The following is a 21,473-nucleotide window of genomic DNA, read 5'->3' as shown; positions in this document are numbered from 1 at the left end:
GGCTTTGTGACAGAGGAGACTTACTTGGGTTGCTTAGTGAGGCAACAGTGTTCTCCACCAAGCTTCGAACTTGGGAAAATTCGTTTCGAAGTTCTAAAAGGTCTTCTATTCCCCATTGGCCACCTAAGTTTTGGAAGGCATCGATGAACATTAAACACGCTTCCGAAAAACGCCAAAGATTCATTGTCTTGCACATGTTGTTCACACAGAATAAGCAAAGTGCACCGACAATATTTGAATAAGATAGTCCTACCTTGAGGTATTGGTTGGTGCGGTGAAGTCACACCAAACACTTGCCCAACAGATTCCCGCATTTGCGCTAACTCATTTCGCAAAGCCACAAGCTCGATGCGTGCTTGAGGATCTATCAAATTTTACCGGTTATCACACCAACAACGTAACGTTTAGTTTCACTGATTTTTAAACATATTCCACTCACTGTCTGCTTGCTGTATGAGGGCTGGTAGTAAAGTTTCTGAAAGGTGCCCGCTTCTAACAGAGCATGATACTATCGCAGTACTTGTGTCTGAATTACAATGAAAGAAAACAAAACTAAATATGACTGATAATTATCACTCGATGTAATCCAAATATGCAACATGCGTGTCGGACCGTACCATCTTCGCCATACAAGTCATCTCGAGACACCAAGCCAGCCTGTACTACTGCTTTGATATCAGCCAACATTTCACGAAGCTCTATTATATCCTGTAGTGACGTACTTTTGCTTCTTCCTAAACCGTTTTATAAGTGATCATTTATTTAGCTTGTTCATGCACACAATCTTTAACCACTGTAACTCAATAGTGATGGTGTTACGACAGTAAAGTCAAATGCCTGGGAAGAATACTGTGCGCCAACCTTACCTGAACGTACAGAAGTCGACAGGCTTCCTTCTACACTGGTAGTGAAATCGCTTACACTCGATTCAGAAGGCGGCATCAGTGGAGAAACTTTACTTTGGGACTCGCTATAAAGTTGAGATGGTTCAATTTCTTCTTGAACAGTTGATGCTGGTTCCACATGGGATGAGAGATTAACTAATAATCACGTATACTATTAGAACTATGACAACAGATAATATGTCAGTCTGTTACAAGTGTAAAAATTTGAGATTTTATCAAAGGCGTAATGTATCCTGAATGCTAAATACCTCTAGATCTGCCTGAAACGGCCTGCATTGATTCATCTGGTATGGACCAATCTAGTACAGTAAATGTGAAAACTCTTTATAACATGCATTTACATATCAGCTAGAACTTAGCGACGTTCAATTAAAGCTAGTGTTGTCCTAGTTTCACAACAGATGCTTTACCGTTTCTGGATACCGAAGCTGACTTGACTGCAAATGGTTGTTGAGGTAAAGAAGTTGGCACATTATCAGGAACTAAAATTAGTAAGAGACAAATCAATGTCGAGTCAAGCAATGATAACCAATTCCACACAATAATAGTTCAAAGATTGCTATATTACAGCGAAGTCGTAGCGATGTTGTTGAAGCCGTATAATAATTGGTTGTGCTCCAGTCATCATCAGTTGTCATCAATTTCGTCTCAGATCTTCTGTTTCTTTGCAACCTTCCGCTGTCTTCTTCAGGAACGTTCATCGCCCATTCATCATGTGTCGATGGAGGCGACGATCTCGCTTGACGTAACATTTCTTGATACGCATCAAGAGGAAGAAGAGTGTTGAACTGATGGAATCTTGAAGGTGGAAGGGGGTGATCAGTAATCCTGGTCATGAGAACTGAGGAGGTCTGGCGTTGGGTTTCATCATACGAGCCATGCTGTGATGATGCGACACGTACAGAGTCTTGCAGATCATCATCACCTTCTTCAACGTCCGCATCAGAACGATAATGAACTGGAATCTGTTGCTTCTGTAAATACTCTGAGAAGTGCTGGAGCTGGGCTTCATCATATTGGCTCTGCTGTGGCATCCCAACATGTCGGGAGTTTTGCAAATCATCTTCTTCATCAGCATCAGAAGAATACTGAAGTGGATTTTGTTGCTTTAGCAAGTTTTCAGTGTACCGAGGGTGAATAAGTCCGGCATAAACAGCACTTCTGTCTCTCAGTGCAGACTTATTCTGTGAAGTATCAGAGGGTCCTAGCTTCCTTTGGTCTGATTTCTCTTGAAAGTAATCGCCCTCCTTTGAAACTGAAGATGCTTCTTGATGATGAAAGCCTGATGATGAAAATATCATAATGGCAAGCAAGAATAACACTAGTCAACCAAATTTAATCAAAGGTCTTTCAATGATTGCGGATGCATTTTTGACATTGATGTCTAAAATATATATTTTTTCCAATGTATAAGATATTTTAGGTATCTTTATTTTTTAAATGTCAAGTATGCCTCTGTTCAAAGCATTGCACAATAAGTGTGATGTCATAAAAGGACCTTATGAAGCACATGGACTGAAACCAAGCTTAAATGAACATTCTAGGTACTTGGAGATAATAGAATGATTTACAAGTAATTAAATTGGTTTAAGAAAATATTTTTCAAAAATATTTAATTTCTGATGATTTCTGAATAGTGGTATTACAAATTGTTATCATTGAAAATGCATCCAGCAAAAAAGATGATAGTGCCATTCCAAGATAAGTTATGCCCAGAAATAACCTGCACTCACACAATAGATCCATTTCTATAACCTACAACTTGATGTGCTAAAGAAAATTAGACGCCATAATTGGCGTCAAACAATATTCTCATTTTTAAAAACAACATGATTTATTTACCAGTGTAATCTTCCTGCTCTAAAGCTGAAAGTCGCCCTGCCTCATCTGCATCACTTTTCTCTGCTGCAAAGATTGGAACTTGTGACACTCTGAGAGCCAATGGTACGTTTTCTTCATCAAACTTTTCAAGGTCTTCTGGAAGTTTGGAGAATGATTCAACGCGACAAGATACAACAGAGGTGGTGTGGTGAAGATTTCCTACTCTATTCCACTCAGATTCTTCTGGAATTTGTTGTAATCCATGAGTGTCTTCATTCGAATATCGACTTATCCGTTCTCGCATGAGCTTGTTGTATTGATAAGTGGCGCCGTGGTCAACACCTAGTTCGGAATATCTTAGCTGTGGAGTATAGAAAGCCGTACCATCAGAGCTTTCACTGTTAGTGCCAGCATGACCTCCATCGTCAATTATGTCACCGGTGTGATCTGAAACATATGTAGATGTGCTCCATTCAATAGATACTGGTAAGTTTAATTAAAGAAACTTTGTTTCGTTTCAAGCCATGTTTATTCAAGCCATTATTAGTTATCTGGTGAGGTCTAAATATCATGTAAGTTATGGTGGCATGTAGATTAATGGATAGTACCAATTGTGTTATTACAAATCATTATATCATTCAAAACACATCCACCAAAAAGATGATTGGTTTTGTTTCAGTGAATCAAGACGATATATAGATTTGAGACATGACCATGATGATCAAATCTGTGATAGTATACTTTCATGTGACACATGAAATTGCAAGTTTAAAGCAACCATAAAAGCAAAGATGTATCATACCCAGAAATAACCTGCATAGTGTACACACACACAATAGATCCTTTTCTATAACCTACAACCTGATGTGCTAGAGAAAACTTGACGCAATATTTGGAATTAGTATCAAAATTGCATAAAAAACAATCTTCTCATTTTTAAAAACAACATGATTTCTTTACCAATGTAATCTTCCTGCTCTGAAGCTGAAGGTCCTCCTGCCTCATCTGCATCACTTTTCTCTGCTGCAAAGATTGGAACTTGTGACACTCTGACAGCCAATGGCACGTTTTCTTCATCAAACTTTTCAAGGTCTTCTGGAAGTTTGGAGAATGATTCAACGCGACAAGATACAACAGAGGTGGTGTGGTGAAGATTTCTTGCTCTATTCCACTCAGATTCTTCTGGAATTTGTTGTAATCCATGAGTGTCTTCATTCGAATATCGACTTATCCGTTCTCGCATGAGCTTGTTGTATTGATAAGTGGCGCGGTGGTCAACACCTAGTTCGGAATATCTTAGCTGTGGAGTATAGAAAGCCGTACCATCAGAGCTTTCACTGTTAGTGCCAGCATGACCTCCATCGTCAATTATGTCACCGGTGTGATCTGAAACATATGTAGATGTGCTCCATTCAATAGATACTGGTAAGGTTTTTATGTATTCAGCAGGTAGGCAAGCGTAACTTTCTATTTTTGGAAATTTTTTGTTATTGTTCTAGTTTGCATTAAACAAGCCATTTCTGTCAATAGTACCACACACCGCATTGTCATGATTATCATATATAATACCTCTGTTACTGTTGTGCTTTGGAAGAGATTCTACATGTGTTTGGCTTGGATCTGAATCCAATTTGCCTTTGACTGGTCCAAAAGGTTGACGAGATGTGTTTGGAGCTATATAGTGATCATAAACATCAGCTTCATGAGGAGGGACAGAGATTGAACTCAGCCCCGATCGATACCGGTCCCTTTCTTCTAATTTATCTTGGTTTTGAGGTGAAAAAATATTGTCTTTTCGAGATACATGTTCACTCTCAGGTTGATATAAGTCAGCTTGCTCGTGTAGCAAATCATGACGTGTGTCATGATAAGGATCTAGTGTAGATGGAGAAACTGAATGGCTAGCTCCACTATCATGCCTGTCCACCTCAGGTTTACGATCCTCAACAAATGGAAAAGTTTGTTGCAAATTTTGTGAAATTTCATTTAACTTGATCCTGCTTATCTCTTGTGTTGGTTCATGATTTTCAACTACAGGCATCTCAAGTTGTAAAGAAGACAAGGGTCCACCTCCATACATGTAAGTTGGAATTGGGCGTCTTTGTGGATAAGGCGAGGCAATGCCCTCTCCTATAAAACTGTTTCTTTGTTGGATATTTCCAGCTTGAAGAACACCTTCATTCAAATTTCCTGACATGGCAAACGGTTGTTCTTGATAAACAACTGTAGATGGGCCAGCTTCATTGCCATAGCCATGAGTTACAACATCACCAGGTTTCTGTTTAAAACTATCTCGTGGTAAAGGTCTTAATTGACTTTCTTGCAGTTGATCAATGGACAGTACTGGATGACCATTTTCATCAAAATTTTCTCCTTGCTTAATTGAACTCAAAGCACCATCTTTACCAAGATAAGCTCCTGGTGTGGTTTCATAGCTGTACATAGAAGCATTAGTTCTATTGAGGTCAGAAGGTGTTGCGCTTTTCTTTTGACTTTCATCTTGTAGGTGTTGCAGCTTATCAGTGACAGGCAAAACATGGTTTTCTCCTTCAAATAATTTCTCCCTCTGCAAAATTTCGGGTTGTGCATTTCCAACAGGTGGGCCTAACTCAGCAGGAGTATCACTGGAGAACTTTTGGTGAGTATCCAGACTGTTATTAGCACCTTGTGGTTTTGATGGAATAGATGTTGGGACTGCTTCATTGGCTTGCAGAATATCTTGTAAAGGCCTTATTCTCGTTGGAATCTCCTTGTCACAAGCTTCAGATGCGAACTCCACTACTGCCAAAGGTGGTGAGGTACTTTGATAAGCTAATTTGTCATAAGTAGCTGGAGATGTATCAATCTTGTCGTTGTGAGAAGTTTGATCCGTAAGGTTAGCGTCAGTCAAACGGTGTCCCGGTGAAAACAAGCCAGACGATACACATTCACCTTGCACATCCAACTGACCTTCATCAGTGTTGTGTGGTGGAAGTAACACTTCATGTACCCTCACAATTACTTGACTTTGAGGTGATGAGAGTTCTTGCTCCCAATTAGGAGTAAATTCATTTGGCTTTGGGCCATGTGGTGTTTGACCAGACCTATCATAATCAAATTGATATTGATTATCGAAATCAGGATGTCCTACACGAAGTGACTGTGGAAGTGCATCACTAAACTTTCCAATAGATAGTTTGTGGTCGGTGTGATGAATGCCATCCGTTCTGGATTCCAGAGGCGGATGTTGATCATACTGAATAATCTCCTTTGCAGCTGGGGTCTGCTGAGGTAAGCTCAAAGCTGGTTTCTGCTCACCATGAATCGTTTGAGATGGTCTAGTGCCACTTCCTTGAACATTCCCTGACTCATGGTAATGCTGCTGATTGCTAGGGGATGGATTTTCAAAAAATTCTTTACCTTCAAAGTATTGGGGAGACCTGCCTCCTTGCCTATCTTCAAATGGAATCTCTGATGCTATTGGTACAAAATTCGGTTCATTGTGTTTATACATTTGGCTTTCCTTGCTTTGCGGATGTGCTCTATCATGTTCGTCTGTTAGTTCAGTTTTGTGCTGGGTCAAATCTTGAGATTTATTAGGTGGGCCAACAGTGACTGGTTTGCTAGAATCAGGCCCATGCAATTGGTTGGTATTTCCTTGTAAATGCGATGGCAAAGGTATCGGTGTTTGCTGGTAGCTGGAACCATCTTGTACAATGTTGCCTGGATGATAACTCTTTAATTGTTCTTGTTCAGAGGGCAATAAACCTAACTGGTTCATGTTTAATGCTGGTTTCTGCTCGCCATAGATTGCTTGAAGAGATCCATTTCCACTTTCTAGAACTATTTCTGGTTCATGATAGTGGGGTTGATTGCTGGTTCCGATATGTTCTGGAGCAGTAGGAAGATTTTGAAGAAATTCTTTGCTTTCAAAGTACTGGGGAGACCTGCCTCCTTGTCTATCTTCAGATGACATCTCTGGTACAAAATTTGGTTCATTGTGTCTGTACATTTGGCTTTCCTTGTGTTGTGGATATGCTCTCTCATGTTCGTCTGTTAGTTCGGGTTTATGTTGAGTCATATCTTGACCTTTAACAGCAATTGGTTTGCTAGAATCAGGTCTAGACAATGAAGCATTGGTATTTCCTTGTAACTGCAACGGCAAGGATGTTCTTGTTTGCTGATGGCCAGAATCCTCTTGTACAGTGTCGTTCGGATGATAACCCTGTAATTGTTCTTGATTCATGTTTAATGCTGATTTCTCCTTGCCATAAATTGCTTGAAGAGATCCAGTTCCATTTCTTTGAACCATCTCTGATTCATGGTAGGGGGGTTGATTGCTGGTTTCCATATGTTCTGGAGCAGTAGGAAGATTTTGAAGAAATTCTTTGCTTTCAAAGTACTGGGGAGACCTGCCTCCTTGCCTATCTTCAGATGACATCTCTGATACAAAATTCGGTTCATTGTGTCTGTACATTTGGCTTTCCTTGTGTTGTGGATATGCTCTCTCATGTTCGTCTGTTAGTTCAGTTTTGTGTTGGGACATATCTTGATCTTTAACAGTTGGGCCAACAGTGAGTGGTTTGCTAGAATCAGGTCTATACAACGGAGGTAGATCTCTTTGTAATGGAACACGTTCTGTAAATGGTGTTGTCCCAAGTAGTTGTGAGACACGCTTTTCACCCACACCAGGTAAGACATTTAGTGTCTTTTCCTGTTCTTTACTTGAAGCAAAGTTTATGTCCACATATTTAGGTTCCACTGGAGACCCAACATGCCGATTTTTTGATAATTCTTCTTTAGCACTGTTCTGTAGCGATCCATGACGCAAAATAGGTTTCGAGATAGAAGAAGCCTTGCCGAACTCTAAAAAGTCTAAAGCACTATAATATATATCATGGTCTGAGTCACTTTGTTGAACCTTCGGTGCAACACCAGTCAAATCACCAGCCATCATTCGTGGCATTTGAAAGCTAGCTTGTGGGGTAGAACCTATAAACTGAGATTTCTGTTTGCTCTGACTCTTGATGTTCTCTTGCATATGAGGCTGATGTTGCTCTAGCTTACTCTGTGTGCCAGAATAAGGGGATTGTGTCAAAATGGGGGGTGGCGGCTTGGCTGCTCCTAACACAGCTCCTTCTGAAGTTGAGTCATACCTTGGAGAAAGTTGTTTAGGCAGAACGGATTTCGCGTGTAATGGAGCATCTCCGACAAACATAAGTTTTGAGTCAGTGACTTGTGCTGGATCTAGTTCTTGTTTATTGCTGCTATAAGCAAGTTGGCTGCTTGCCATCCAATCTACAACTTCCAATGATGGCGACCTAGGAGCCTGCATTGCAACTCCCAATGCATCCCAGTACACCTCCAACTCACGTACTCCTTCCTCAACTTCTAAATTTTTGCCCTTGTCAACATCAGCTTGAACCACATTCTTAATCTTATTTTGTTCTTTAAACGACAAACTTTGAGTGTGAGATCTAGATAAAGAATCAGGTTCACGCTTTGATATAGATCCGGCTGGTTCTTTCTCCAGTGAAAGATGCTCTCTTTTGTCTTTTCCCGGCTTAACAACTTCTACAGCTACTAAGTCTTCCAAAGCTTCTGGTTTTTTGGAATCGGGGCTTGATGTTATGACTTCCTCGAGCTCACTAACATTGTTGGTAGAAAATGACCCAACAATGCTTGGTTTCATTTCGACTTGTAACTTTGCGGCATGGTTGCGATTTTTTCTGCTTACTTGAACTGCAGCTTCGCAGGTTTTATTATCTTTGTACATTAACTGTGCTGGGCAGCTGATAGTTCGATCAATTTGTATCACACAACCTTCATCTGTTATTTCTAAATGAGCTTGTTGTAATTGTTTTCTTGCTTCATCTACTGACATTCCTAACTGAGCTTGCACTGATTTCTCGTCGACAGCCCATTTTTCTTTGCCCAGAACTTTATCCTTCGGACTCTTATAATATCCCGCTTGCAAGTGATCAGCTGAGCATACAACTTCCGCTTCTTTTGGAGCATGTTTCTTCATAAGAACGTGTGCCTACAGAAGTAAAAGTATTAAAGAATTATTCTTTTACCACTTTTAAATTTGATGAAGTGCACTAAGAGATGGCTGAACCGTGTTTACCCAGTAGTGATTATAACAAAATCAAAAAGCAGAATACTAGACAGTACTCTAAGAGGTAACTTTTGTTTATATATTCTCGACAACAGTTTTTGCAAGCTGCAACCATCACCTTGCAGGTCATCTTTTAGTACACCTGATGAAGAAAATTGGTGCTTGCGAAAGCTTGTGTTTGGAGTATAAAAATAAAAGTTACCCCTAGACTGCTATCAAATATTTTGTATTTTTAATTTATTTAAAGCGATACCTGCAGAGACGACGTATGTACACAATAATTTTATTATGTATTTAATATCACCTCTTCTTCCAAATTAATTTCATGTCTAATCGCTCCACAATATGTCAGTAGAGAGACAACTAAAGCTTCAAGCGATGTTCCGAACAGCAACATAACAAGGCAAGTTAAAACAGTAGCATCTAGCAAAAACCTAAACAGTAAGCATATTTTCAAAGTTTATTCAAAATACCCAAGCATCGATTACGATCCCTTTTTAGGAAATCTGAAAAAAGCAACCAAATTGTACCTTGCTTCTGGGCCAATATTGTTTGCTTTAACCAACAGATAGCATCCGAGAAACATGAACAAGGAGATTAGAGCGATGAGCGCCAGTATAAATGAACCTGGCGTGAATGAAAGTAACTCTACGTATGATGGATGAATAACCATTCCGTCTGGTTGTGGAAAAATAGTCCGACGACCAGTAGCAATGCTAAACAGTGATGGTTTTTCTTGGATGTGACTGGGTTTCTGCAAAGAAATTGTCTGCAAAGTTGTATTGACCAATTTCTGATTACACAAATTGTAATGTTAAAAAGAATTTAACAGAGATTCTCGACCAATGGTTCTGGTATTTTTTATATTCCTCCCTTACTAATGGCTAACAATTTCAAATGCTCCCCAACATATATTTGAAGTAACACATAATAATGAAGACGTTGTGATGTTATATTAAAAGACAAATTTTGTTCAGGAATGAATGAAAATGTGCCAAAAACCCTCACAATTTTTTGAAACCAAACTAACAACACATGCGCAGCTTGAAAAGGTGCCTTAACTCGTGAATTCATTATTTATTCCACAGGTATATTCATTCATTAGTATGAGTGATATGATATGAGTGCAGAAGCAATAAAACCTCTCCCCCCTCAGTTTGATGAGCCCTATCGAGAATCACTGAAAAAGAGCAGACATTGTTATTGGCAAAAATATTTCATTATAATGAAAATGTTTGAATACCTCCGGAAAATACTTTAAGTCATCTGCAGACTGGCCGATTAATATGTTATCACCCTTATCAAATTCATCGCTCTTGCTTTTGGCCATTTTGATGACGTTACTTCCCACTATAGCAATATTGGCAGTTTCAGTGGGCTCAGTTATTTCTGTGGTCATGTCCGAAGTATTAATGTGTATGGTCGTGTTACTGCTTTCAGTAGATATAAACCTCGTTTCAGACGTATCTGTGCTTACATCTGTTGTCATTTCACTTGTGTGAAGAGAGTATGATAACGTGCTTACGCTAACTGTGTGATCATCAGTGGAAGAAGTTTCTTTTCCTTTCCTCATCTCACTTTCCACACGGGAAACTGAGTATTGATTGGATGTTGGTACTTTCATCATTTGGGGTAATACGGCTCCTTTTTTACCTTCGGTTGTTGAACTGCCGTGCATTGACTTTTGCCTGGGGATTGATGAAGATTGCATTGTCGTTTTATTGGGGACTGATGAAGAATGCATTTTTGTTTCTTTGGGGACTGATGAAGATTGCATTTTTTCTTCTTTGGGGACTGATGAAGATTGCATTGTAGCTTTCTTGGGGATTGAAGTTTGTGTCGATGCTTCTTTGGGGATTGGTGAAGATTGTGTCGTAGTTTCCTTGGGGATTGAAGATAGCGTCGTCGCTTTTTTGTGGATTGATGAAGTTTGCGTTGCAGTTTCCTTGGGGATTGGTGAAGACTGCCTCGTCTCTTCCTTGGAGATGGATGAAAATTTTGATGAAGCATCCAATGTAAGAGATGTCTTGGATAAAGAAGTTGGTTTAGTTTGAGAGCTCAATTCAGTGGACATATCGCTAGTATGAAGTGAAGTTAGGCTTAAATCAGATGTCTTTGTTTCTTTTCGCTTGTACTCAAAAACACCCGATATAATTTCACTGGAGGATTCAGAGGTACTTTCTGTAGGTGTTGTAATTTCCTCCGATGAGATAAATGTAGAATCAAGAGATGTTGACATTCCAGAAATATTTTCAGAGCGAGATGGTTTCAAAGATGAGCTTAAGCTCAATTCAGTGGACATATCGCTAGTATGAAGTGAACTTATGTTTAAATCAGATGTCTTTGTTTTTTTCCGTGTGTACTCTAAAAGACCTGATATAATTTCACTGGAGGATTCAGACGTACTTTCTGTAGGTGTTGTAATTTCCTCCGATGAGATAAATGTAGAATCAAGAGATGTTGACATTCCAGAAATATTTTCAGAGCGGGATGGTTTTAAAGATGATTTCCTTAAACTGGTAGAACTGAAATCAGTTGACATTTTACCGGTATTGACCAATCGAAAACCGCTTGGAGATTTTTTTTCAGAATTAGCTCTTGCTTCAATAACACCCGATATTACTACACTTGATAACTGTGAGCTGCTTTGGGTGTGTGTTGTGCTTTCGATGTTTGAGAATTCTTGCATGCTGGAATTCTGTTCAATATCTAGACTCTGCTCAGATGATACATCGGTAAAATCAGATTTGCCGATGCAAGCAGATGGCAGCATGGTGCTTTGTTCTGTTTCTTTCTTTTGAGCTATTTCAATGCACAAGCAATCATCTTCGTTCGGTGAGTTGTTACTCTTGCTTTTCTCATTGACATCATTGTAACCCTGAGATGGAGTCAGGGTCACGGGAGCACTCTGGCTCTGTCTCAATTTATGGCTGAGTTCATTTCTTTCTTTTGTCCAAGCAACCTGCACATATTTGGTGTTATCTAAAGCGAAACCAGCTTAAATCATATAAAATTCTCCAATTAGGAAGACAAACAAGCCATTCACTAATCCAATGATTTTAATGAAAGCTATTACATAATGCAAATATTTAAATCCGGTAAACTCCACAGTTATTTAATCAAAGTAAAAATGCCCACCAAAGTGGAGTAGGACGGAAATAAGCGTGGATCAAATGATGTTGGTAGGTTGTCACGTGAAGTGCTTCCAACATTTTTCTTTCTAGACCATCCCCACTTTCCAGTCATCATTAGATTGAAAAGATCTCTTCCAGGGAGTCGAACAATTGCAGTCCGGGCCTGAGAAAGATAAATTTAAGTGGTTAATTATTTCCATATAAGACCCGCTAACTAATTTGTAAAATCTTTCATGACCTTTCCACACTGCCGAAGCAGCCGCTCATGTTTTGATATCACAACCAAGAGGAACCTCAGGCATAATAACATGAGCATGCCACAAAGAATTGCAATTGATGAGCATACCGCACTGTGCCATGATATGTTGAAATATCTGCAAAGCAAAGCCGTTGACATAACTTTAAACCTGAAGTCAGAAAAAATGTGTGAAATGGATACGTATATTTTTCCTGACAGAATATTGTGAGAATTCAGTATTCATCAAGTATGACCTGATACTTCCAGTCTTACCTGCTGTGGTACAAGACAGTATCTATTGCAGTTGGTTTGTATATGTCCGTGTATATATGCGTGAGAGAGAAGACTAACATGGAAAACGAAAGTGACATCATCAGAGATACAAGTCGTTGCATTGATGTCAGATAATGCCGAGATACTATTAATTCAAAATAAAACCACTAACAAAGTAAATAAAATTTGCACGTAAACAGGCAGTTGAATATATGACAAAGCTGCCAAATTTCCATTAATTTTTAAATAACTACAAAAATATTGCGACCAGTGATAGCTTACCATATGATGTTGGCCATAAAAATGTCAAGGTGTGGTTCTTGACGTAATGAAGACACCAAGATACCTATAAAGTGAATGCTATTGGCAAGATAAGAGAAATAAACACCTCCTTAATGTTTTAAGGAAATGGAGCTCACAAATATTGAAAATCTCAATGCAATTACTGACAACGGATATAAAACAATTTTGCTTACACAGTTGCACAACTGATTATTTTTCCGCAATTTTAAACTGTAGTTATATCTGCTGTGTGGTTTTATAGACGTGGGAAGTTTTTTCTTGTTGGAAACCCATTTTCCTCCAGCACATAATGCAGTCACTTTATTCAGAATCCTTAGTTACATATGCAAAAAAGTTGCAAGATGTAGTTTAGCCAAAACAAAGCGATTATTACAATCCAAATGTCACAATCTATCATAATTTAGTTACGAGCATTACTAACTCACACCCAAATGGTTAAGTTTAAATAAGATAATTTGTGCCAATTAAATCAAAGTTTCAAAAGTCAAAGCTATATTATATATACCATGTCGGCTGTCGTTTAAGTTCAGGTAAAAGATGTCTTTCATCGGGTACCATATCACATGCGAGTTTGACAATGATGTGATTTGAAGCTGGCATGGCCGTGAACAGACCTATAACTGGATGACTTTGCAGAAGGTTTGTTTTCACCCAAGCAATGGGGTTGTGGCTTTGTTCTTTTGTAACAATGTTAAGAAACACGTCCATAGGTAATCTGCAGCATCATATGGTTTATTGATAAGTGTAACATTATGTGCATAAATACATGGGGTTTTTACTTTGGTGGTTTGGCCATTTTGATTTTGATAAAGCACGGAATGCCCTCTTGCAACCCACCAAACCATAAAATGTTACAGTTCTAAAACAAAAGAAATGGGTACAAAGTTAAGGTTGAAAGTAAAAAAGTATAACTACTATGTTTAAAAGATATGTTATATGATATGATATGAGCTGTGTTATTACCTTAAGATGTTTGTGATCGACAAGAAGCAAAAGGGGCGCCAGGCATAGAAATGTTGTTGCAATAACGATTAAGGTTTGGAACAAGTTCTCCACAGACACGACCTGCAATATTTGTTAAATTTCACGTTATTAAGAGTTTTTGAAGTCTAATTCAATTATTTATGCACCATACGACCTACCAAAACATAGAGCATTTGTTGGCATTACATCTGACTATATTTATAATTAGCAAGCTCATTGCTGATGTTTACCAAGACAATCACATTTCAGTAACTATTCTGAGCAATGTTCTACGACATACGATCTGTAGCTGTGCTGGGGCGGCGTGAAAACTAATTTCTTGTATCGCAGGTGGAAGGTCAAAAGAAAAATGCACTAGTGTTGCAGGCTGCATGCCAAAATTCGATAAAATTAAGGTATTTCCGTACGAAGAGTGATCGTATGTAACTCGTATCTCATCATCAAGAAACTGAAAGAGCACAAAACGAAAAGAAAATCCATGTCACAATATTGGTGATGTGGTATAATATTTATAGTCATGATCTAATATAATAACATTAATATGTTATATTCTGAGTTAATTGAATAAGATCATGCATTATGCAGCACTTATGAAGTATGCCGACACTTTGGTTAGTGTTTAACTCTGGCTTCTGCGATATATAGTTATTCATTAACCGTCATAAACGCTTTTATCACAAATGGACAGCTGTGCTATAGTAATATATTCACTTCCAGCTTTGATGTATCAATTAATCCATATTTTCTCTTCGGGAAAGATTGATCATGAGGAGAAAATGTTATGTTGAATCTCACATCACCACCGACCATCAACATCACTTCATCAACGACATGCAAGGAGCCAAGATGAACCTCAAACTTTCATTTGACAAAATTTGCAACAAAAAACCGTTAACATTACCTGTGTTATATACATCTATTAACTGAGTAACAAGAGTTCACACATACAAGAAGAGTAAAGAATAGAGATAAATTGATGAATTTAAATAAAACTGTTTTTGGACATATACCTGCCAGGAGAGAGCATGATGATTAGGAGTCCACGACGTGAAAGGATCACCATCCCATAAAGCAGAGATATTGTGAGATTTTGATGATGGAAATATAGTTTCGTTGCTTGTTGTTCGTCCGGACATCATTTGAATTTCTAAAGAACGAACAGATTTGGTAAAACTACCAGGAATGTTTTCTCAATCACATTCCTGCAACAAGTTAACACCTATCCTTACCTTTGTATTGCTTTTCCAAGAATACGTTGATTCTTTCTGAAATAACTTTGTGGTTGAGCGATCCCAATGTTCTTCCAACATGAATATTTTCTAATACGCTGTCTACAGTTATAGGCTGAGCTTTTTGTTCCTCTTTATTGCACGGCTCAGGTAAATTTGTCACATTTGCTGTTCGTTGGCTTTCCGGGTCGTTGCTATCATCAGTAACGTTCGTATTGATCCTGCAACTGGAGTTGAAAATATTTTCAATCAATGATTGATATCTTCCGCCTTTCATTGCCTCTTCTAACTCTGCTCTTCCTCTGCCCTCGAAAGATCTTCCTCTAAATCCATCTTCGACTCTTTCAATCCACTCGCCAACCTCACTGCCATCTCCTGGCCCACCCACTGTGTACATCTCTTCATTGCTTAGCCAGGAAAGATTCTCCGTTGATGTTACGCGGTTTGCCTGGAATAATAGAAAAAAAAACAATTACTCCTGTTGCTGACATTAGATACAATTGAGTCAAAAAACAAAAAAAAATTGTTATCATATGCAATTACACACGTAGCATATATACACGCTTATTAATATACTACACATATAGTAATAATAATTTGATGGCTTACCTCTACTATTTGTGGAACGAAATTCGTCAAGGAAGGACCGCTTGATGAAATCTTAAGTTTATTGGCAGCTTTTGTACTCAAGCACCTTACTGAGGCAGGGTCAATATCCCAGAGTCCATCTTCCAAACAGGTCAGAGTTAAAACATGTTGTGGTAACAACTCCCAGTACTGGGCGTGGGTGAGTGAAGGGCCGGACTGAATTGCAGCCCAGTGCAATGGATCGCATGTATATGAAACTCTGGCAATAGGCAGAGGGAAAAGGTTGATGACGGAATTATTTCTTGTTTAGAAGTAAAATTTAAACCAGTCAGAATAGGCTTTCTGGCTATCTTAGAAATGTTTTGCTTTGCTTGCTGAAGACTGTTAACTGCTTTGTTAAAGACTCTTTTAAAATAGATTGGTATTTTTAACACTAACTTGCTCCCGGCTGTAAGATCTTGCAAGGTTCTTCGAGTATAATTTTTCTCCTGTGGATCTAGGCAAGATATGCGTTTACAAGTTGCTCCTTCTAGTGGTGGTTCCCAAACTGCATTATCGTTGCACTTTGAGGAAAACTGTCGTATGTTACGATCAACCCAATAGCCCTGAAATGTTCATAACATCTTAAACTTAAACCAAAGTTATCCAGACAATATACATACACAATGTAGAATAAAATAGTCAGCCAGCATTAAAGTATTTCTTAGAGTGGAAGAATTAAAAAAATCACCTTTAAACATGAGAACCTTACTGTTTCCAGGTGACCATAATATGGTCCAGGAGAATAAGCAATAAGATCTCCATGTGCAATATTGCCACTGTGGTAACATTGGGCAGAAACACACTGTAACACACGGCAGCGAAAATAGTGTAAATAAAAAGGTCTGTTCATTTCAGTTAAATATTCTGTTGCAAAATACAGCGCAATCAAAAATGCTACACATTGCATATATTAAAAGGATGTTATGCATTTATTATATAATAATGCCTGTGCAGTAGATTTTATACCATCTTTCATACACTAAAATACTTTGCATTATTATCAACAATTAACCTGAATTTGAGACAAATCAATGGTCCAAGTGCGGTCAGCCCTACATAACGAACTAATCAAAGTTTTTCCACTATTTATCATGTAACCAATGTCACAATGCACCGTCAGGGTGGCGTTGTAAGTAGTGGCTCCCACAAGCTACAGAGGAAATATATTTTTTACTGTTTCAACCAGACTTCTATTGTTCCGTTATAGAACAAGAAACATTTTAGACGAATGTTCATCGAAAACTGTCATACAGTTATTCAATAAGCTAAAACTGACTTGAGCATTAAAGGGTATGGGATTTGGAGCAGGACAAACAATTGGTCTGCATCTCACAGTCGTATGGGCTGGGTTCCACTCGCCAGACATCACACACACAAGAGCTGTCACCGATATGAGCAACTCGTATCCTTTATAAACAAACAAAAAGTTTGAATTACTGTTGAAACTTACATAACTGTGGATAGAAATCATGTTCAAATAATTACGAAGGAATATACAGTTATAGTCTGAAGTAAAAATTGCGCTTTGTGAATGCAAAACAAATGTGAAAATGAAAACCTGGGTAGCATGTGTATGAGACCTGACTCATCACCGGGTATTCAACATCTGTTCGGCTTCTCTGGGTGACAGTAAATGAAGAATGTTCCACATGGGGGTTGGGACAATTAATTGGCAGGCACTAAGCAAAACATAAATAAATAAACACTCCATAAGCAATACTCAACATCAAAAAGCCCAAAATGTAGTAACTTCAAGCAGCACGATATAATGTAACCTTTTTATCTGGAAACCATCGTCCATCTTCATTGCAAGTGAGAGCAGATGACAGTATTCCTCTGTCCAGCCAGAATGTAGGTAAGCAAGCCACCTGGGTATAAGTGTTATTTAATTCAACTAAGCAATTGCACTTGCTGGGAGACATTTTTGAAGTATTCCAGTTTAGAATTCAAACACTGAGAAGACACCTGTGATCGCGAGCCTATTTTAAATGATGACTGGTGGGACCAGACTCCGTTTGGGTCATCATAGTCCTTGTCACATCGAGTCTCCTCACAAAATAACTGATTTATATCTAAACTCCAACGACCATCTGATTCACACCTGTATTACAAAAATAACTGAACATCACAATGCACACTGAAAAATAAAATACACATATGATAGTTACGGCATAATAGAGGACCACTGTGATCTCATATAATATACAATATTATACATGTTGTGGTTTGGTTAGGGCTTTTAATATGCAGTCATTCATCCAATGCAAACACATCTATTTATTCTGGTTAAACAACCTTCGTTTTTATAACACAAAGCGCAACTACAACGTAAAAAAATTAACACCTTCCAGCACATTCCAAGGTAAGACTTACATTTGTGGTGTGGCTTATATTACAAGAAAAGTCTAAATCCCTAGTGCAAAATTCTAGTTTCGAGATGGCTCCTTTGCTTATTAAATTCTCGTTTCCTTGATTTATTTCTGCATTTTAGCCATATCACCTTATGTTTGATTTGAACGTGTTAAATTCAGTGTTGGTTTTGACAGCCAGAGAGGAACTACTTTCTAAAACCATCCTGTCTCGTCAAAGAAGGGTGTTGTCAGGGAAGCAAAAAAAAACCTTGCAAAACATCTTAACATCCTACTTGAAAAACCAGTCAGTCACCGCTTGACGAAACCGCGGAATTTTACATCTGCCAAGGCTTTCAGGGTGTATTTTAATTTCAGAAAAACTTGTAAATATTTACCTTATGACAACTTTTTTTCTTCTGAATGCTTTTATAAATTGACCGACTGGACATTCATAGTGAATGGTGCCGTTATAGCGCGGCGCACCTTCCGGATGAGATCTGATGATATTGGCAATAGGCTGGTTACCTATCACTACTGGTGATGGCAAAACGTCACATGTCACAGTCACACAACGAACAGCTTCTTCAAGCGGTGGTTCCCAAAGCCCGTCGACGCACTTGACTGTAGCTGTGAAGCTCTGTTTGAGCAAGAGATCGTTTTTTGCTTTTAGCTGCTCAGTAACTGCTAATAATTTGTTAACGTAAATGTTACCAGTTTAGTGGTTGTTAAAATACGTAAATGTTACCACTACGCAGCAACATTCTTTGATATTCAAGTGTTTATGTTCTTTAAAGATTGCTACCTTATGGATTCCATCGCTAATCCAAGTGCCCGAGTTACATTGATATACGACTGTTTCATGCACAAGTCCATCATCGTCAGTGATCTCAATATATTCCTGTAGGTTTGACAGAGGCATTTCTGGTGGCCTGCCGCATTTAATGGGAATGCAGCCGGAAGACTGGGCAGACCACTGGCCATCTGAACCACATGGAATTGAGAATGACGCCCGGCCCAGAGAAACATGAAATCCTAAACAATTCTGATACTGATTTGAAGACAAGAGTAATTTTTAATCTTGGCGGTTTCAGACACCTGTTCAAACCACAACACATTGAGCGCACGCCCATAAAACAACAATCATCATCAATTTTTACAGGCTAAGATTTATATTATATTTCCTACGGACAGTGTAAAATGTTACTTCCAATATATGCAGCAAAAACTTGTAAAAGTGAAAATAATTAGGATATTGCAAATTTCTTACCTGGCTTGCACTCGTATGTCCATGAATAACCATAACGTGCATGCCCCGATGAATGTAGTGTATGGGGCATAACAAGTGGCGGATCATCACAAGTGACATTGACACACCTGGCTATATTAGATGGCTGTGGAGTCCATCTAGTATCAGCCTAATTAAAAGTTGACAATTAAAGTGTAAATTAGAAATAAACCAATCGGCATTAAAGAATCAATAATAATAATAACAAAAGCTTCCAAAACTTAGTATTTTGTCATTTTAACAAATATATAAACACAACATAATATATAACAAAAATAGCCGATTATCTTAAATATATATTACACAAAACACAAAAATACATCATTTTACAAAACGTGCAATAATATTTGAATTATTTCAGTGTTTTTGATATAAACACACCTCACAAGTAGTTGTTACTGATGTCTCGCTGCTACTATCTATCCGCTTCCCCTTTGAACATGTATACACTGCTGTTTGCCTGTAAGTCGTGTTGCTCACTACAACAGCAGTGCCTTCAATGTTGACTGGATACCCACAGTCTACCTCTGGTTAAAAAAGTGACGTGGAAAAAAATTGCAGCAAGTCTGGAGCTTTACATGTTGTATGGTTAATTGCTTATTGTCTTACGTACCAATGCATGCGTATTGGTTTGGATCGGGATTCCAGTCACCAGTTTCATCACATTCCACAACGAGGTATGTTATATCTGTGTTAAATCTAAGAAAACATACAAAAACAATACCAGCAAAAAATTCAATAAATCAAACGAACTAAAACTCGGCAAAAATAGTAACCTGTAACCACTGACACAGTAATAGGTGACCGTGTCCCCGAATTTTATCGAACCCAAGGAGTAATAGCCGTTAGCGATATCATTCGGAATCGGGCATAACAAAGGCTCACAAACTCGCTGTATAGGAGGAGGGACCCAACTAAAAGAAGCAAGAACATTGGGAGAATGATCCACACAATCAATTAATACTACTTTTGTCAATGCTATGACCTACATTCCATTTATGCATGATGTCGTGAAGTCTCTTGTTCTAGTCAGTAGAGATGGAGAAAGAAGGTAACCAATTTCACATCGGTATTTTGCTTCCGGCCGCTTCAGTGGGTTCACATAGAGAGTGTAGTTCGCGTTCTCCAACTAAAATTTACAGCTACACTTAAAAATTAAATCTAAGACGCGATAACTGTGCATTAATTAGTTACGTCTGGTAGAGTGCCACAGGGTGCAGCGGAACAGTTCATTGTCATTGGATCAGGTTCCCACAGTCCATTCATCATGCATTCAATTTCAAGAGATACAAGCTTCTTCGGTATCCACAAACCATCGTCACACTTTACCACAATGACAGTCCTGCAGTGTTACCACAAGCCCTTTTACACTTCTACCATTGAAATAGTCTGATGTTCTTGTCACTGAATCGAAACTCACTCTGTCTTGTAGTAGGGCCTGAGTGAAGTACCGGCGGTGGCGTTTTCACCTCTCACTTCCACCCGAGTAACATTAACAGGCAGTCGAGGGCTGGGACAAGTAACAGGGTGGCAGACAATTATATTCGGATCCGGTAACCAAGAGCCATCATTTTGACAAGTTACAATCTGGGTTGTTTTATTTCCAGACATCCAGTAATCTAGGAAAGATAAAGTCAGAAATAAAAAATGTGCCAAAACTGATTACTAACATGGCTGTTAAGCCAAAACGTTAAGTACCAGTACTTTATAAAGTTAGATTGTGTGATTAGATATATTTGCAGGCAAACAAGTTCAAAGCTTAGACCTACAATCATCACAGTAGTACACAACCACATTGTCTGGCATGTATTCTCGTGGAAGCATTCGAGTGGAATGATCAATAGTTGGAGGGTTGTCGCATGTCATCTTGTCTTCCATGACACACTGTTGATCGTGGGGCACCCATGTGCCATCATGCGAGCACCTGACATTCCATGAAGTATCACTTAAACTCACCTTCATTCCCTGTGGAGGATATTTTCGAATTTTAATGAGTGACATTATGTCATCGTATTAGAGATAATACGGAAAGAACCGGGGAAAATTTACAGCCAGAATACAACTTCGCAAAGTACTTGTTTGCAGTTGTAAATGGCAATATCGTTGTACAATGTTCCATCTTGTATCGTCATGTCAGTGTTTCTTTCAAAGGGAGGTTCTCCACAGTCAAGTCTCATGCACAATTCCTCTACAAATCACTCAATAGGTCAATAAAACAATTTT

At 38.5% G+C, this 21,473-nt stretch overlaps 1 protein-coding gene across 2 annotated transcripts in view; it reads right to left on the bottom strand.

Moving 5' to 3' along the window:
* The window catches only part of LOC143446897 (uncharacterized), a 43,116-nt gene that overhangs the window by 181 nt on the left and 21,462 nt on the right, over positions 1–21,473 (bottom strand). For both annotated transcript variants that reach the window (XM_076946752.1, XM_076946753.1), the window contains 45 exons: positions 21,326–21,438; positions 21,020–21,215; positions 20,671–20,869; positions 20,445–20,592; positions 20,240–20,379; positions 20,027–20,164; positions 19,864–19,949; positions 19,632–19,777; positions 19,233–19,380; positions 18,768–18,997; positions 18,361–18,602; positions 17,580–17,715; positions 17,390–17,482; positions 17,173–17,293; positions 16,891–17,021; positions 16,627–16,764; positions 16,303–16,416; positions 16,011–16,177; positions 15,594–15,831; positions 14,985–15,432; positions 14,766–14,902; positions 14,467–14,613; positions 14,036–14,203; positions 13,735–13,836; positions 13,551–13,630; positions 13,277–13,486; positions 12,945–13,083; positions 12,751–12,814; positions 12,469–12,613; positions 12,196–12,331; positions 11,962–12,120; positions 10,067–11,785; positions 9,354–9,577; positions 9,128–9,257; positions 4,296–8,745; positions 3,687–4,112; positions 2,748–3,173; positions 1,474–2,187; positions 1,316–1,387; positions 1,154–1,204; positions 867–1,040; positions 618–734; positions 440–526; positions 254–364; positions 25–123 (listed from right to left, as the gene is read on the bottom strand). In XM_076946752.1, coding sequence (XP_076802867.1) covers positions 25–123; positions 254–364; positions 440–526; positions 618–734; positions 867–1,040; positions 1,154–1,204; positions 1,316–1,387; positions 1,474–2,187; positions 2,748–3,173; positions 3,687–4,112; positions 4,296–8,745; positions 9,128–9,257; positions 9,354–9,577; positions 10,067–11,785; positions 11,962–12,120; positions 12,196–12,331; positions 12,469–12,613; positions 12,751–12,814; positions 12,945–13,083; positions 13,277–13,486; positions 13,551–13,630; positions 13,735–13,836; positions 14,036–14,203; positions 14,467–14,613; positions 14,766–14,902; positions 14,985–15,432; positions 15,594–15,831; positions 16,011–16,177; positions 16,303–16,416; positions 16,627–16,764; positions 16,891–17,021; positions 17,173–17,293; positions 17,390–17,482; positions 17,580–17,715; positions 18,361–18,602; positions 18,768–18,997; positions 19,233–19,380; positions 19,632–19,777; positions 19,864–19,949; positions 20,027–20,164; positions 20,240–20,379; positions 20,445–20,592; positions 20,671–20,869; positions 21,020–21,215; positions 21,326–21,438 — 13,659 coding nt within the window. The remainder of the gene's footprint in view (positions 1–24; positions 124–253; positions 365–439; positions 527–617; positions 735–866; positions 1,041–1,153; positions 1,205–1,315; positions 1,388–1,473; positions 2,188–2,747; positions 3,174–3,686; positions 4,113–4,295; positions 8,746–9,127; positions 9,258–9,353; positions 9,578–10,066; positions 11,786–11,961; positions 12,121–12,195; positions 12,332–12,468; positions 12,614–12,750; positions 12,815–12,944; positions 13,084–13,276; positions 13,487–13,550; positions 13,631–13,734; positions 13,837–14,035; positions 14,204–14,466; positions 14,614–14,765; positions 14,903–14,984; positions 15,433–15,593; positions 15,832–16,010; positions 16,178–16,302; positions 16,417–16,626; positions 16,765–16,890; positions 17,022–17,172; positions 17,294–17,389; positions 17,483–17,579; positions 17,716–18,360; positions 18,603–18,767; positions 18,998–19,232; positions 19,381–19,631; positions 19,778–19,863; positions 19,950–20,026; positions 20,165–20,239; positions 20,380–20,444; positions 20,593–20,670; positions 20,870–21,019; positions 21,216–21,325; positions 21,439–21,473) is intronic.

The sequence above is a fragment of the Clavelina lepadiformis genome, chromosome 2 (assembly GCF_947623445.1).
Source record: "Clavelina lepadiformis chromosome 2, kaClaLepa1.1, whole genome shotgun sequence".
In the NCBI taxonomy this organism is placed as follows: domain Eukaryota; kingdom Metazoa; phylum Chordata; class Ascidiacea; order Aplousobranchia; family Clavelinidae; genus Clavelina; species Clavelina lepadiformis.
The sequence above is the reverse complement of the archived record's forward strand: the minus strand, read 5'-3'. Positions and strand labels throughout refer to the sequence as shown.